Here is an 18250-nt window from a genome sequence, read left to right as displayed (position 1 = left end):
CTCTTGATAATCAATACCAAACATACATTAATTCTCAAAGGTGAATTCCCAAAAATCGGATAACATGGAGGAAATTATACCAAATAACCAAGAAAGATAAATTTTGGAAAATCATGTGTGAAAAATCACCATTGATGCCAAAAATCACCTTAATCGTTAGTGTTACTATGTTATATTGGGTGACTCCAAGGAAGTGCTCAAAGACGGATGTGGAATTCTCTTATTACGACTCTCTACTCCCATTTTTATTAATAAACTATCATTGATCCGTTACTAATAAAAAGTTTAAATACTAGGGAATTTTTGGACAACATATTCTCATGGATAAGCTTACAATTGTCGTTAAGTCTCGGTTAGGAAGGAGTACAAATACAAATAAATAGAGTATAAAACCTTAAATTTTATATTTTATATTTTATTTAAATACAAATAAATAGGAAGGAGTACAAATGCACGTGTTAAACGGCATATGTTAGGGCTGAGCCTATCAGCTAGTGCGCACTAGCCAGCTTGGCGCCAGACGCGGAATCAATGGCGCAGGGTCACTTGGCGCTATTGGATGGCCACACCCCTCACGTACGGATTCAATCCCCGCTATCCGATTTCACCTACCTCCAGACAGGTTCAAGTATAAATAGGAGGCACCCCCTTCAGGCAAAGGATCGAAAACCCTAGCTTTCTAGCTTACTCTTGAGATCTCTTGCTCTTTTGTGGCATCGTCTGTGTGTTTGCACCTATGACCTCGCCCATCTTGTACCTCCTCACTAACTTGACCGTCGGAGTCTTCACCCAAGGGTTCTGACATTACCCACTTCCTTGTAGAGCTGACCTCGGGATCCTTATTTACCTCGGATACTAGATGTCACGGACCTCGGAACTTGGATCTCGAATCTACCCCATTTCAGACTCCGCTTCTCGGTCAGTCTAGTCCTCGGCTTCCAACACCTCGGATCCCTTCAGGCTTAGGAGTGAATTGACAGTGTTGGCCAATCTAAGCATCAACAATTGGTGCCGCCTGTGGGAACGTCGCTAAGACTTTCTTCAATCTAACTTATAATCAAGAACACTCCTAAGCTCCAATCAACATCATACAAAACACTAGGAATGCCCAAAACCTGGTCACCAACAAACAACTTCAAGCAGTCATCGACCATTTGGACCACCTCACCCGGTGTGTCCCCAGGCAGGAGGCAACCCTCAGGGTAGCTGCCCCACCAAGGCGGCGGGCCATCAGGGGCAGTAAGAGTCTATGGACCTACTAGCCCTCAGCTCTGCCAACTCCCACCAACCCGAGCCCTCCTAATTTAGTAGCTGTTGACATTCCAGCCAACCGCCTCAGAACCCAAGACCTTCTAGCTGAAGGAGGGAAGAATCAACTTAGTCTGGCGACAACCGCCAGGACTCCAAAAGGTACCACCACCGCCGAAGATGAGAGGCCTCCCGGGATGAAGGTGGACGACACGGCCACTACAGCCCCCACTCTAGGGCCGAGGGATGATGCTACACCTCTACCTCTCAGGTCTCCGACCTCCGCGACCTTCCTAACAACCGTCGTGCCAGACAGAACGAACACGGCCCCGCATCCAATTACTCGAGGATTTGGGATGACACCCACCAGGTCTACGAGGATAGGGAAGGAGCACAGGTCCCCCTTGACCCCCGAATCATGGAATTGCAAGCTCAACTTGGAGCCGTCAAGGACTAACTCCGTCATGTTAGAGAAAGCCAAGCCAAAGCCTCGGCCAGCCAAAGCCATCCCTTTGGAAGGATGAATGCTTTCACCTCAGACATCAAAGCTCCCACACTAGAGGTGTACGGCGGGACATCAGACCCCAACAACCACCTGGAATGTTTTAAGGCACTCATGCTCCTCTATGGGTACTCCGACGCGTTGACGTGTCGGACTTTCCAAACAAACTTCAGGGGGCAGCTCGGCGATGGTTCTCCAGCCTCCCACCTCACTCTATTAGTTCGTGGGAGCAGTTTGCCAACTTGTTCCTCACCCACTTCATTAGCAGCAGACAATGCCAGAAGATCGTCATCTTATTGATGTCCATCAAGAAAAAGTGGGGAGAGAGCCTGCGGTCTTACATCGTCCGATTCAAGAAGGAAGAACTCAAGGTCTGAGACCTCGACCCGATGGTCTACATGCACACCACCATCAACGGCCTCCTCCCCGGCTCAGCTCTAAAATGCTTGATAGACAAGACCCTGCCGAAGTCCAAGGTGGAGTTCCTCAAGAGGGATAATGCAAATAACATTTGTAAAGGGATAATGCAAAAATAGGAAAAATAGAAAATAAATAGTGGACAAAAACCCTATTTCAAATATTTTTCTTAAATTTTGTCTCCATTATGAAAATCTACTGAACTTTGGCTTTTATTTTTTCATTTGGAGTTGGGTTAAAAAAGTACACATAAATGAAATTTAAAATCTTGCACATAGCATTGACACCAAGTCATTTTATGTGATGTCCATGCTTATTGTGTTCGTCAAGGCACATGATTATTGATCATAGAGGAAAAAATCTAAGGCATATCATGATTATAAAATAGTATAGAAATTTATTTCCCTTCCACCCTAGTATATACTAGTACACATTACTATGGATCACATTTGTGATCCCCATGTTGGATAGTATATATCTTGTAAATTGTCAACATTTGATTTCACTTAAATTTGTTTACATGACTTGAGGTGTAGCAGCTTAATATGGAGTAATACAACACCTTCCAATTTGATTGCTTATACTGTCATACAATCTATTATCCTAAATGTTTCAGAAAATTCTTGTTGAAAAATTCCTATGTTAATAGGTATCAAGGCTAAAATGCCTTCTAAAAGGGCTTCTGATCCTCTTAGTGAGGAAACCAAAAGAATCACTATTAAAAGTATCAAGGAGTGGCTGTAATGCCAAGAGGAGAAACATAAACAAGATCTAAATTATCACCTCTCTAGGCTAACTTAATTCATTGGCTGGTGCAACCCCAGGATCCACAACTTTGAAGGACAAATCAACTTCAAAAATCTCTTTCAACTACATTACCACCTCACTAGGCTAACTTAATTCATTGGCTGGTGCAACCCCCGGATCCACAACTTTGAAGGACAAATCAGCTTCAAAAATCTCTTTCAACTACATTACCATCTCACTAGGCTAGCTTAATTCATTGGCTGGTGCAACCCCAGGATCCACAACTTTGAAGGACAAATCAACTTCAAAAATTTCTTTCAACTACATTACCACCTCACTAGGCTAACTTAATTCATTGGCTGGTGCAACCCCCGGATCCACAACTTTGAAGGACAAATCAGCTTCAAAAATCTCTTTCAACTACATTACCACCTCACTAGGCTAGCTTAATTCATTGGCTGGTGCAACCCCAAGATCCACAACTTTGAAGGACAAATCAGCTTCAAAAATCTCTTTCAACTACATTACCACCTCACTAGGCTAACTTTCATGGCCCCAATCTTAGTCAAGTCTCTCTTCAACCCACAGAATCTCAAAGCACTTCTCTACTACCAAACAAGTCACTTTGCCCAAACCATATGCTAACAAGATTGGCATGCAGTGTTTTTGCTCTGAAGAAACCAGAAAATTTAAGGTTAGAACTGAAATAATTTGAAGGAACCTAGGAATAGCTCCAATAAGTGATAAATCTTTTATGATATGTTCTATTTTTTTTTATTTGGAACATCTAGGAGGGAGACAAATTCTAGTAAATATTGTTAGTTACAGAAAAATCTTTTGTGGAGTTGGGTGATATAGGACTAGATAGTTTCAATTTTATGGTTGCTTCTTATGGCAATCTAAAGCCATATGTTGTTGGTAGGGTATGGCTATTGGCAATTCATAACTGTTGGAGCTTCTAGATCTTGTTTTTTTCTTTTTGATAATTGAATTGGATTTCATTATCAAAAAAAGGAAACTAATACAAACATCCAAAGGGAGTTCGAGGTGTGGCCACACCCTTATAAAATTATATGTCAAAACTAGAAATTACAGCACAACCCAAAAAAAGAATCCCTAGAAGCCCTTTGTTTAGCTAAGAAATTTTCCATTGTTTTAGCCGACCTGCTCACCCATTGTATCCTAGTTGTCATATTCCTTGTTAGCCACTTGACTTTCTTTAGTAGTGAAGGGATGAGAGATCAAACATATGGATGGCCGAACCCTGCAGGAAGGTTGGGAGAATTTTCAAAAATTTATCTCTCCCATGTGGGAATCACATTCCCTATTTTAGAAAACTGCATTTTAAAGGATTAATCTTGAACCTAAACCAGACCAGATCTGAAACCAAAAGGGAGTGGAGGGATATACCTGATATGAAGTAGTAATAACCTCCAATGAAGGTGTTCACACCCAAGGAAAGATCCAAAGACTACTTCCACCGAAAAAGACACGGTGCAGGATGAAGTAGAATCAACAGGATGGTTCTTCAGCAAGAATCTGATGGAGGGCTAGTGAGCACGACTTCAGATTATCTTTTCTGCCAAAAGGTAATATCAAGAACTCTTCTTGATCGCTCCCACAGGTGGAGATCAAACTGGTATGGCGGCAAGAGCAGGAGAGAAAGAGATAGTGCAGTCAAATTGTGTTATCTCTCTCTGGAAATCGATAGTTAGTCAGATGATTTCTGTTGTATGTTGAGGGTTCACCCTGCTCTCCTATTTATAGCCTTAAAGAGAGGTTCTCTTAATCCCATTAGGAGTTTCCTAATCCAAATCTTGTATTTGGATATGGACTCTCTTTAAGAGATAAGGATAATCCCTTATCTTATCTGCAGATAAAGATCAACCCTCCTAATCTAATTAAGAGTTTCCTGATACAAATCTTTATTTAGATCTGTACCCTCTAAGTGGATAGGGATAATCTCTTATCCTATCTACTGATTTAAATACCAGAACCGCCCCTTTTTAATTAATGTCATTAAGCTAATTCGAATTGGGCTTTAGGCCCATTAAGTTCATCTGCTCACTTACCCTCCAAACTGCTGCCCAGTTGGATATCCTTGTATGGCGTGGGACCCAAACATTGATCTACACATTAGCCACATGGGTTCAGCCCAACCTTTGTTACAAGGCCTGGCCGAATTCACTATAGGAGACAGTAAACCCCTAAGTCCATCACCATGGGCTCTTAAAGGGCCCAACATTTACACTAAATGGTCATTGGGTCAAGCCACCTTATTAAAACCCAAGGACTATGGGTAGATGCAAGATTAGCCCATCAGGTATTATCCTCAATGGTCTTACACTTAACCTCTCAGCCCATAATGATCAAACACTGCCCGACAAGGGATGACCTCTCCCTCGACTGCAAGGTACAGTGCTGCACTCTCTACTCACATGGATCCCGAGAATTAAACATTTTGCAAAACAAATTTCAACGGTTGAAATCGATTGCCGATAGTTTGGGTTTCCATTAGAGAGAGTGCATCCCCGATCATTCACTTTGTCCGATAAAGGGGATGATCCTATCACTATGATCACCCACTCAAGGATCTCACTGATAGGCATATCAAAGATAGTCCAATCCGACACCTAGTGCAGTATCATAATCGAGTATAGGGGTTAGGTGTAACATTCCAGTTTTGCCCATCTATCTCTAAGGTCCAGGGCAATATTGGAATTTTGGTCTGGTTCAGGGTTTCAAGAAAACCCACACTGCATGTACCTCAAGTCTCACCCTGGCAGCCAAGACAGGCCACCCCAACCAACTTGGTGGCACATTAGTGTCAGTCTTGGTAAGGATAAATCTCCCTAGATCTATCCAATGGCTATGAAGATTCTAAATTAACACGAGTCTCATATGTGTCCAGTTTAAGGGTATTACACGGAAACACACCATAATAACATGAATCGAATATGTACTTTATTCATTTACATTAAATGTCATAATATACATCATTCTGATTGGAGCTAAGGGCATACGCTATCTAACAAGAAGGTGCCTATAGTTAATAATAACAAATCCAAATTCAGCATCCGCCCCACAAGAACCTTATTTCTCTCTATAATCAAATGGTTTACACAAATTTGATCTGCAATATGAATTCCTTGTACAACAGCTAGGAAGGAATTGAGTAGCTAACAAAGCTAGAAGCTCTTGTTCATCAAGGATGTCAATATTCTTGTGCCTCCAGAAATTGAGTAGAATTCAGTGGAAGGGAACTCTTTAAAATGTGGTCCTTTGATGGACTACATGACATCGGCCTTGGAGATTCAACACATTGATGGAGGGCAGCATCACTTATAAAAATATAAAAAAAAAAGGAGGGCAGCTTCTAGCCACAAGACCAGGCATCTTGTTTGGATATGTCCCAATATCTTTGAATTCCATGGATGATAGTCTTTCCCAAGGTTGGAGTATGTGGGTCAAGTTATATCAGGATTAACTTGAACTAGTACTCCCTATAATGAGCTTGGATCTTTAATATTCAAGTAATTAAAATAGTCATTGTTGCTTAATTAACTTGCATGTCCCTTATAATTGAAAATCAAGAACAAAAAAATTCTATTAAATCTCCATTCACAAGGATCCATGGGGAATATTTGATGAAGAAACCGTGACTAGCTAGTAATGAGTAATGAGACTGGGTGTGGGTAGGGGTCTGCACCCTAACTTCCAAACCATACAAATGAAGCATGGATATGGAGTTGCATGTCAGTTGGAGATCAGATCTCATTCACCACTTGTTTCATGGTAATTGAGGCCAACATAGAGACAAAAGGGAGGATCGCGATTCATGATCATTCAGTGCCAACTTAAAACCTCTAACTGTGGGATCTACCCAAAATTTGGGTAGATCTCATACTCTATTGAAAAGCTTTTCTAGGTAGATCTCCCTTAATAACTACTAAATAGTACGTATACAAATAATGGACTTTTTTTCTTTTCTTGAAAAAAATAATTGATGCAATTGTTTGATGTAATGGATAAAATCTCAGAAAAGGCTTAATATCTCCTAATTAAGAGTAAAAAAAATGGTATGTCCTACCAGAAATGAGAGGAGAGAGAGGTTGAGGCTATGGGTCGGATAAGCAAAGGTTTGAAGTTAACAAATTAGAAGAGGGAGTGGTTCATGGCTTCATGCTCATCTTATTAAAATTTCTTCTTAAATGTAAACAAATTGACAAGGGGACTGCTCTCCTCTTAAATCTTAATGATATTTCTTTCTGAATACTAAATGCATTGATGTATATTCAAACAAAGGGCATGATTGCAAATTATAATTTGATTAAGGGAGTCAGGCTGGTAAGCAACAAAGTTTAGAGGAAACTCTTGATTTCTTCCCCTTTCAAAGAAGTTGTGGGTCCCATGAAAAGACTTGTCCAACTTTGTCTTGTACTCCGTCTTTTTATTGGTCCCACCATGCATGCATGGTGGATCAAAGTCTACCAAGACCAAGAGTTGAATAAACTTATTTATTAGAATTCCTTAATTTTACAATGTTTACTCTCAGTCTCTCCTTGGCATCCATCAAAGTTGTGGGTTTATTACTGCATAACATGTCTTGCTTCATAATTCAAATAAAATTCAGTGATAAAGCACTAGAGAATCATAGTCTTGGTTGTCTACACTACATTTTTCTATTTCTCAATCTCTTGTTTAATTGTCAACTGGTGTTCTGTACACACCCCAAAATGGGGGGAGAGAGAGAACGAGAGATGTCTATGCATTTATTGTCAAATGTAATTCTACCAATTTCACTGTAATTTTGATGTCTCTAATTTGAAGACTCATGCATTTACCAGATTAAATGATGTTTTGGGTATATGCCTTCTTATTTGCATAGTATTGTGACTTTGATCCTAAAACATCTCTTAATTTGTGCTTGGAAAACAAACAAGAGCAGTGGTTATTTTATATTAGTTTCCTTCTGGCCATGTATATTTCTTCCTTCTCTTATTTTTGCTTTCATAAGCATCTCTGTGATTAATTCCCCATCACCCTTACTCTCTTCTCTGTTAATTTTTTTTTTTCCATTAATTACAGACCAGAAATGGTGGTTGGTTGGTACCATTCACATCCTGGCTTTGGCTGCTGGCTTTCTGGGGTTGAGATAAATACACAACGGTACTATATTTGTTGCTTAAATAATTTCTTTTTATTATGTCACTTATAGTGGAAACCATAAAGGCAATTTATAGGTTGTATGTATTCCGAAATGGAATTGGATGAGGTGGTTCTGGGCTATTATTACATGTTAAATATTATTATATTATGACATCAATAATAAAAAGTAATATTATATCTGTTAAATATGTTGCACATAATAAGGTATCCAAGATATGATTAGAAAGGAGGCGTTGCAGCACTATGGTTTTCAGATCTAATATTTGTTTGCTAACAAGTCTTTCTCATTTTTTGAATGGGTATGTGGGAATGGATTGAACATACATGGTTTCATGCCTTTATCCGGTTCCTGGATTTACATTACTTTTTAATTTTTATGTTAAGATTTTAATGTCGATTGATTCCAGTGGTGCTCTCATTTCATTTATGTATTTCAGAGTTTTGAGGCTTTGATTCAAAGGGTCGTTTCTGTGGTGGTGGATCCAATTCAGAGTAGAGTGTCAATTGATGCCTTCCGCTTGATTAACTCACAAACAATGATTCTTGGACAAGAGCCCCACCAAACAACTTCTAACCTTGGACATCTGAAAAATCCGTCTATCCAAGTAAGGGCATGCTTTGTGCCACTATTAGGATATTATTGATCTACACACCAACCAATTTTCACAATATGACAAATTTTCTTTTATGATCAATTACAGGCATTGATCCATGGGCTGAACCAACATTACTACTCGATTGCTATTAACTACAAGAAAAATGAACTTGAGGAGAAGATGTTATTGAACCTACATAAAAGAAGTGGACAGATGGCTTGACACTAAGCGGTTTGATATCCATTCAAAGACCAATTAGCAAATTGTCCAGGTAAACGAGTTTGAACTTTTTTTGAAGTGGCAGTTTTTCTCTGTTGCAGTATTTTTGAATCTTCTATGTATAGTAGTAGCATGTGCTTTGTACTTGAGAAACTAATTGAGCTCTTGTGGCTGCTAACTCTATTATTCTAGTTCTCTCTCAATAGTTGTCATCCTATTCTGTTTCTAGTGTGAAATTAACGAACATAATTTTAGAAACTTCTATACTTGTCTATATATATATATATAGTTCATCACTGAAATAAGTTTTGTCCCGGTGAAATATCAGGAGATGCTAAATTTAGCCATAAAATACAACAAGGCAGTCCAGGAAGAAGATGAGTTGCCTCCTAAAAAGCTTGCTATCGCTAACGTAGGCAGGATGAGAAGAAGCATTTGGAAGAGCACGTATCCAATTTGATGTCATCAAACATAATTCAGACTCTAGGGACCATGTTTTACACAGTGGTATTTTGAGAGGGGAAATACTCTTATTTCCACAAGTTGGTATATCCTGTTGTTGACAACATCCACCGAGAGAAAATTTGAAGTTAAGATTCAAAATCCATGTTGATGAACGATGATTTGACTCGATCTATGAAACGGCGACATGTGGATGCTGACTCAACGTAAGCGACAGCTCAACATTGTGTTCCGGTACGACTAAGTGATAGGCCCATAAAGCAGCTTGCTACGCGGTAGTGAGGTAAAGGAGAGGCTTGCTACAACGTGAGTTCCAGGTTCCCCGAGCTACCAATAAGAGAATACTCCAAGACTATTTCAGCCCGCGAGCTAGGGAGACCAGCTCGCTCTAGCACCTGGGCAGAAGAACTGCCCCAAAGACCAACCTTGATGAGGGTCACCTCGAAGTACCCCAAAGAGCTTGCTACAAAGTAGCTCGCGGCAAAAATAGCTCACTACGAGGTAACTTGCGACTGAGTGATGCAACGCTCTCAGGAAGCATCCATCTGACAAGACTGTACCGAACAGACTGCGCTACATCTCTCGACTGGCGGTGCAGTCCTTGTCCTTTCGACAGTCTGTACCCACGACTCTCGACAGATGGAGGCGTGCCTACCCCTTTGGGACATGTCACTCAGTCGAAGCAGATAGTACACTATAACGATCACCTGTGCAGACCTGCCAGGTAACGGCTGCGACAGGAGCCCAGTGGCGGTTATGCCCGATCTCGCAAGAGCGCTCCTATAAAAGCCCTCAAGGTAGAGGAGAAGCTCTCTTGAGACCTAAAACCTCTCGAATATAGTGAAAAAGCACGACCTCCACTCTTAGCTTTTGTTTTCTCTCTTTACTCCCCATACACAGTACTAACTTAAGCATCGGAGTATTCCCACCAAGCAAATCCACGGGAATCCTTCTTCTTCGTCTTCTCAGGTGTTGTCCGTTGCCAGCAAGGAGCCAGTCAGCATCCAGTTAGGAGTGCCCGGATCGTGTCGCATCATTTGGAATCGTCTGTGGGAACGCATCAAAAGGCCTTCCCCTTTAAATTTTTCCAGTTACTTCTTCTTTGAGACAACTCAGTGCTCATGGCTTGCTCTAGCAACGTCGGACGAAGCACAAAAATGGATAACTCCAGGGAACAACCCCAGCTTCCTACTATCTGTATCGGATAGTTCACCGTCCCCCTCTCAGCGGACGCCCCACTCCCCGCTACAGTCGGAACGACGTTCATCGAACCCTCGGTCGTGCCCCCAACGGCTAGCCCGAACCAGCTGGAGGACCTGATGCAGTGCATGAAGGCCATGTAGGCCCAAATGCAACAGTTCCAACAACTTCAGCTCTATCAATAGCACGTGCTACACCAGGTCTCCCAGTACCAGTATCAGCAGCAGTTCCCCCAGCTGCCCTAACCTCAGCTTCAACAGCCTCAGCTCCAGCCTCAACACCTGGCCTCGCAGCAAGCCAGATCTTGCCGCCAGAGCGAGCACTCTAGCCGAGGAGAGGCCCCCCAAAATCTCCCAAAAAACCAGACCTCCCCCCACAACAGACGGGAGAGACCGACTGCCCCGATCTCGCCACGGGTGGATAGGTCGGGAGGACCCCAGCTCGGCAGGTCAACGTCGCCTCGACAGTCGAAGTTCGAAACCCCGATCCTTGAAAACCGGTTCGAGATCCTAGCAGCAGACTCTAAGCAGGCCCCTTCTGTCCGCAGCCATCACCAGCAGACCGGGCTACTCCCAGCGCAAACCATTCTAGACAGTGCAGAGGTGAGCAGCACGAACGCCGAGCCCACCAAGAAGCAGAGACATCGCCGCCGAGCTCGCCGATCTGTCACTCGCAATTTGCTCGAGCTCATGGGCAAAGAAGAGGTAGGCTCGGCCGAAGCCAAGGCTCCCCTCCTCTCGGTTCCATCCTCCCTGTCCTCCGAACTCTTGGCAGTCCCGATGCCCAAGGATTTCAAGCTTCCCCCTCTTGACAAGTATGATGGGTCGTTCGACCCGAATGATCATGTAGACGCCTTTCAGTCACAGATGCACCTGGCGCGAGCCAATGAGTCATGCATGTGCATGGCCTTCTCCACTACTTTCAGGGGAGCAGCCCGCACGTGGTACCGGAACTTGGCACCCGGGTCGATAAGAAGTTGGGCGCAGTTCGCACAAGCCTTCACATCCCACTTTGTCACCAGCAAACGATGCCTACGGACTGAAGAAGGCATCTTCAACGTAGCCCAAAGAGAGGGAGAGTCTATCCGAAGTTATATCAAGCGGTTCAATGACGCTTGTATGCAGATACCGCGCCTAGACCCCGTCGTACACCTAGTAGCGGCCAAGAAGGGCGTAAAGCACAAAGAGTTCAAGTGGCACATGGTCGTCAACCAACCCGCGACCATAACCGAGTTTCAAAAGCTTGCGGATAAGTTCATAGCTACTGAAGAGGAGATCAACCAGAAGGGTGAGGGCGCACCCGAAAAAAGAAAGAGAGAAGGGGAACCTCTCAGTCAAGAGGACACCCGAAGAAAAAAAGAAATAGTTCGGGGTGCAAAGCCGGGTCAGTTGTTCCGAGCTCCTGCACCAGACCGGGCTGACTACACTCCACTAAACGCAAAGCGGGCTGAAATTCTGATGGCAATCAAGGATGCCCCATATGTGAAGTGGCCGCCCCGCCTGAGGGGGAATCCCAATGAAAGAAATAAGAGTTTGTATTGCAGTTTTCACAAGGACCACGGTCATAGTACCGAGAGTTGTAAAAACCTCCGCGACGAGATAGAGGAGCTCATCCATCGCGGATACTTGAGAAACTTTGTACAAAATAATAATAACAATAATAATAGTAATAGAACAGGTCGGCAAGGGGAGCATGGTAAAGATGCTCTCAAGTCCAGTAGCAGGCCAGCCGAACAACCGCAGAGACAGCCTCCAGAGGAGAGGTCAGTTCGAGGAACCATACACATGATAGTGGGAGGTTCGATCATTGCAGGGTGCACCTCAGCGACAGCTCGGACGTCGGTTCGCGAGGTCACCCCGGAGGAGCAAAACCCCCCAAAGCGGCCAAGAATAGAAGAGCCAATTTTATTCACAGAAGACGACGCACGAGGGGTCCATTACCCCCACGACGACGCGCTCGTAATCAAGCTAAGAATCAACGACTTCGAGGTTAGGCGCATACTCGTCGACTCGGGCAGCTCGGCCGACATACTCTTCAAAGCCGCGTTTGACCAGTTCCAGTTGTAGAGAAGCGACCTGAAGCCCGCAGACACTCCTTTGGTAGGCTTCAGTGGAGAAGAAGTCCGGCCCCTTGGGAAAATAACAGTACCTATGGAGATCGGCACATGGCCTTGCGTGGTCAGGTTCGAACACAACTTCCTAGTGGTAGCGACCCCCTCTCCCTACAATGCCATAGTAGGCCGACCGATCACCCACGTCCTACGGGCGGTGGTCTCCACTTACCACTTGGCTATGAAGTTCCCAACAGACTTCAGTGTGGGAGTAGCGCAGGGCAACCAGCTCGAGTCCCGCAAGTGCTACGTTACCGCCCTAAAGGGGAAAACCAAGGTGGCCGATGACCTTGAACTGGAACGGCCCACGAAGCAAGGCAATGAACGAGCCGGGCCACGAAAGAAACAGTCGCAGTCCTGACCTCGATAGCAGACCCAGCTCAGACGCTCCAGATCGGCGCTTCCGTCCAGGGCCCCTACGATCCGAACTGGTAAGTTTTATACTTTAAAATTTAGATATTTTTGCATGGTTTGCGGCAGAAATGCTCGGTATAGACCCCGAACTCATAACTCACAAGCTGAACACTGATCCTGTAGTTAGGCCCGCTAGACAGAAGAAATGCAACCTAGCCCCGGAACGGTGGAAAGCGGTTGACGAGGAAGTCGAGAAGCTCCTCGCGGCAGACTTCATAAGAGAAGTCCACTACCCAAGCTGGGTAGCCAACCCCGTCTTGGTAAAGAAGGCCAATGGCAAGTGGCGCATGTGCGTCGACTACACCGACCTAAATTGGGCTTGCCTGAAAGACTGCTTCCCACTCCCTAGAATCGACCGTTTGATGGACGTGACCTCAGGGCATGAGTTGCTAAGTTTCTTGGATGCCTACTCGGGATACAACCAGATCAAGATGGACCCGGCGGATGAAGAAAAGACTGCCTTCATCACTGAATTCGGCCTGTACTGTTACAAGGTTATGCCCTTCGGGTTGAAAAACGCAGGGACAACCTTTCAAAGGCTTGTAAATAAATTGTTTGCACCGTTAATCGACAGAAAAGTAGAATGCTATGTAGATGACATGGTCGTCAAAACTCAATTCTCACATGAATTAATACAAGACTTGCATTCTGTTTTTGGAATTTTGCGTGAGTTCAATATGAAATTGAATCCAAACAAGTGTGTGTTCGGTGTAACCTCAGGTAAGTTCCTAGGGTACATCGTTAACCGGCGCAGCATTGAAGCCAACCCAGATAAGGTTAAGGCCATCTTAGACATGAAACCACCCCAGAAGCCGAAGGAGGTTCAGAGGTTGAACGGCCGCATAGCCGCCCTGAGCCGTTTCATGTCAAAGTCGGCGGACCGCTGTCTGTCGTTCTTTAAGGCAATAAAGAGCAAAGGGTTCGAATGGACCCAAGATTGCCAGCTCGCATTCGACGAGCTCAACGAATACCTTACTAGCGTGCCGACCCTAACTCGGCCCGATGGGGGCGATGTTTTATAACTCTACCTCTCGGCAAGCGACGAGGTGGTCAGTTCGGTACTAATAAAGGAAGTAGATCGGGTCCAACGACCCATCTATTATGTTAGTAAAGTATTGCAGGGAGCAGAAACAAGATACCCGGAGATGGAAAAGCTAGCATACGCATTGATAATTGCAGCTCGGAAGCTCCGCCCATACTTCCAAGCTCATACTGTTATCGTCCTTACCGACAACCCTCTGAGGCAAGTATTGCTTAACTCGAGGTCTCCGGTCGGTTGACGAAGTGGGCCATTGAGCTCAGCGAGTACGACCTCCAATACAAGCCGCGAACTGCCATTAAGGCCCAAGCCTCAGCAGATTTCATAGCCGAATGCACATTCAGCTCCAAAGTTCCCAGGCCGGTTGAGCGCGAGGCTCCCACCTCAGGTGAGCCCGAAGCTCCCGGGTTGGTCGAGTCCAAACCCCGTGAAGTAGTAGCCAGTGTGGCACCTCTCCTGGCTCGGCCAACCGCGAGCTGGGATGAGGAGCCCTGGATCCTTCACGTAGATGGCTCCTCGAACCAACAGGGCAGCGGTGCCGGAATAGTTCTGCACGGCCCAAGTGGCATGAAACTGAAGTACGCGCTACGCTTCGAGTTCGAGGTGTCTAACAATGAAGCAGAATACGAGGCGTTGATAGTCAGACTAGCCTTAGCCAGAGAAGTAAAAGCCAAGCACATCGTTATCTGCAGCGACTCTCAGCTCGTGGTCAACCATGTCACGGGCGAGTATGAAGCTCACGAGCCGACGATGGTCGCCTATTTAGCCAAAGTCAGAGAGGCCCTGCCCAACTTCCAGTCACACTTTATCAGACAGATCCCTAGGTCGGAGAACGCCGAAGACGATGCCCTGTCCAAGTTAGCCAGCACTAGCGACATCACCATGAGAACCGTGTACATAGAGGACCTGTCTCGGCCTAGCATTCTCGGGGGGGCAGAGGAGGTCGCTCCCATCGTTCAAGCAGAGCCGAGCTGTATTGACCCACTCATGAGCTTCTTGTTACACGGGACCCTCCCTGCAGAGCGCAATGCAGCCAGAAGGGTGCAACGTCAAGCAGCTAAATACATCATGATAAACGAGCGACTATACAGGAGATCCTACACACTCCCCTACCTGCGTTGCTTGCGACCTACCGAAGCCGAACTCGTACTCCGCGACACTCATGAAGGTCTGTGTGGCGGACACTTGGGGGGCAGGGCCCTCGCCCAGAAAGCGCTTCGACAAGGGTATTACTGGCCGACAATGAAGACAGATGCCATTGAACTCGTTAGAAAATGTGATAAATGCCAGAGACATGCCAATGTTATCACCAACCGCTGCCGACCTCAAATACCTCACCAGTCTGTGGCCTTTTGCACAGTGGGGCATTGATTTACTCGGGCCATTCCTGCTAGCAACGGGTGGAAGGAAGTTCTTAGTGGTAGCAGTGGACTATTTTACCAAGTGAGTAGAAGCCGAATCCCTCGTAACAATAACAGCCCGAAATGTCCAAAACTTCTTTTGGAAGAACATCGTATGCCGCTTCGAATTACCTCGGGTATTATCTCCGATAACGACAAACAATTCGAGGACATCAAATTTCAAGACTGGTGCCGAGACATGGGGATCCAACAGAACTTCACTTCAATCGCGCACCCTCAGGCAAATGGTCAGGCGGAAGTCACGAACAGAGCCCTCCTCCGCAGACTAAAGGCACGGCTGGATCGAGCTAAAGGATTGTGGGCAGATGAACTACCCAGTGTTCTATGGGCCTACCGGACCACGGAGAAAACCACCACGGGAGAAACACCCTTCAACCTCACTTACGGCACCATAGTAGTGATCCCCACAGAGATCAAAGTACCTACGTTGCACCTAGAAGCATACAGTGATCAAACAAACGAAGATGAGCTACGCACCAACCTCGACTTACACGACGAAGTAAGGGATCGCGTACATTAGGACTACAGCCTACCAGCAGAGAGTAGCTCGGTACTACAACGCTAGGGTCAAGAAGCGGAACCTCCGCGTTGGCGACCTGGCCCTTTGTAAAGTTATGGTACCTGAACCCGGCACTCGCAAACTCGGGTCCAACTGGGAAGGCCCTTACCGAGTGAAATGAGTGCTCGGGGAAGGAACATACGAGTTCGAGACCCTCGAAGGGAAACAAGTACCTCGAGCATGGAATATTGTCAATCTGAGGCAATATTATCTGTAAGAAGTGAGTAGGCCACAAGCTACTCCCAAAGCCTAAGGGCCAGAATACCGAGCTAACATGACCTCAGCACAAGAAGACCCCAATCGCCACTTTGGCTTGGGACAATCCAAGAGCGAACTACGGGTCCCTCCCTAAGCCTAAGGGCCAAAACACCGAGCTAACAAAGACCTCGGCGTGAAGAAAGACAGTTACCTCAATGGTGAAGGCAAAGTATGAAATATTAAAGGCGTAAGCAGCTCGGGTTCAAATCCTACGAAGCATAGCTCGTCTCGATACGTCGGTCGAACTAAGGGATAACCAACCAATGCTTAGTTCGGACGTACATAGTAATCACTTTGCGGTATACCACGGAGGTCCTAAACGTGACAAATAGGGAGAACGCCTACCGAAGAGTCCTACTTTGGGTAGGTAACTTCAATAACCCAAATGATAAGATCGCTTTAGCAAAAATAAAAGGAGCTCATTATGCTCAAAAGAGGGAAGAAATTTTCATTGTCAAAAAAAAAAAAACAACAAACAAATGCAGCGAAGGAAAATAACAAGTGCGGCAACCGAGCTAAGCAGCTCGGGAAAGGTTTTGATCATCACAGGGCACAACCGCCCAACTGAAAAACTGGTGAAAGACCAGGGTTCACGGCACCCGGAAGCCACAGAAGCCCAGAGAAACGCCACCTCAAGGATCTGCCTCCTCATCCTCCGGAGAGTCAGGCTCCTCTTCATCCGCTTGGTCTGCTGTCTCAGGGGACAGACCCTTCATAGTAATGCCGTCAAGGTTGAGCCCAGAGAACTTCTTCCGAACCAGCCACCGGTAGAGCTTAAACCCTGAGCGGTACGAACACGAGCCATACTCCGCCTGGAGGTCATGAAATTCCTGGGAGTCTTTAAAATCCCAGACTGCTTTCTCTCGCTCAGCCTCCACCATCTGGTCAAAGTTTCGGGTCCGATTCAGAAGAGTGGACTCCAGGTCCCGCACCTGTTGCCTGAGGAGCTCCCTCTCCCCCGCCATCCTCGACGATTCCTCCCTATAGCGTGCGCTCTCTTTAGTAAGCTGAGCGATTTGAGCCTCCTGGTCGTGAACGAGCAGCTCCTGAGACTCGCTCCCCTTGCGAGTGTGATGGAGCTCGCCCTGGATCCGGTCGAGCTCGACCTGGAGCTTCTGATTGGTAGCACGTTGGTCAAGGGCGTCGATGCGATGGATGTGCGTCTGGAGAGCCATGGCATGGATGGTGGAATTTACCTATAGGCAAAAAAGAAGATCAGAAGACAGCGAAAAAGGGCACAAAACAAGACGGAAAAAGAAAAAAAAAAAAAGAGCCACTTACCACCATGCAGTGGGCAGAGGCGAATGCAGAGAGGTCCCCGGGCTCCATGTTTCCCCACTAAGCGATCTCGTCATTATTGATTGCCTTTCGACTCCTCCGGCGAGCTACCAAGTAATCGTTTACCCCTTCGCAGTTCCCCACTGGGAACCGGGGGTAAGGACGGGGCTGAAGGGGGTTAAAGGGGGCCTCCCTCGGCAGAGAGGACCCGCTTCCCCCGGGGTTGACCCCACTAGTCCCCTCAGGAGGGGGCATCGGAACCTCGGGTGGAGGAGAGGGCAGGACCGGCTCGGCAGACCCAAACTTAGTGCTTCCTGAAGGAGGGGTTCGGTCGGGGCGCGTCCTCTTCAGCCGGTGTGAATCGGCACTAGACATGATGGCTGCCAAAAGACCACAAGATATTAGTCCAACAGGAAAGCAAAATGCATGTGTACACAATGGTCACAAAACACTACGCAACCTAAAAGGCTGACATACCCGGGCTCAAGCCTGCCTGCACGAGCTTCTCCTCTGCCAAGTAGTCCGAGCAAAGGAAGCCTACCGACGCCTAGGACAACATCATTTTCCGAGTCTCAGGGTCCAGCTCGGCCCCGGGGTCCTAGATGGTGCCC

General features: G+C 45.8%; 1 protein-coding gene and 1 pseudogene across 1 annotated transcript; one reads left to right on the top strand and one right to left on the bottom strand.

Moving 5' to 3' along the window:
* The first annotated feature begins 7674 nt into the window (after positions 1-7674).
* LOC148800546 (26S proteasome non-ATPase regulatory subunit 14 homolog) lies at positions 7675-9414 on the top strand (annotated as a pseudogene).
* Positions 9415-16789: 7375 nt separating this feature from the next.
* On the bottom strand, positions 16790-17768 carry LOC148800545 (uncharacterized). Its single transcript, XM_088902869.1, has 2 exons — positions 17643-17768; positions 16790-17557 (listed from the first exon to the last, which is right to left on the bottom strand). The coding sequence occupies exons 1-2, from the start codon at positions 17688-17690 to the stop codon at positions 16994-16996; spliced, it is 612 nt and encodes a 203-aa protein (XP_088758995.1). The 5' UTR covers positions 17691-17768; the 3' UTR covers positions 16790-16993.
* Positions 17769-18250: the final 482 nt, after the last annotated feature.

The sequence above is a fragment of the Nelumbo nucifera genome, chromosome 4 (assembly GCF_055504915.1).
Source record: "Nelumbo nucifera cultivar China Antique chromosome 4, China Antique-T2T, whole genome shotgun sequence".
Taxonomy (NCBI): Eukaryota; Viridiplantae; Streptophyta; class Magnoliopsida; order Proteales; family Nelumbonaceae; genus Nelumbo; species Nelumbo nucifera.
The sequence above is the reverse complement of the archived record's forward strand: the minus strand, read 5'-3'. Positions and strand labels throughout refer to the sequence as shown.

Coding starts and splice junctions, on each gene's coding strand:
- LOC148800545 (XM_088902869.1), bottom strand. CDS start 17,690: ATGGAGCCCGGGGACCTCTCTGCATTCGCCTCTGCCCACTGCATGGTG. Junction 17,558..17,642: donor CCTCTGCCCACTGCATGGTG/GTAAGTGGCTCT, acceptor TTTTGCCTATAG/GTAAATTCCACCATCCATGC.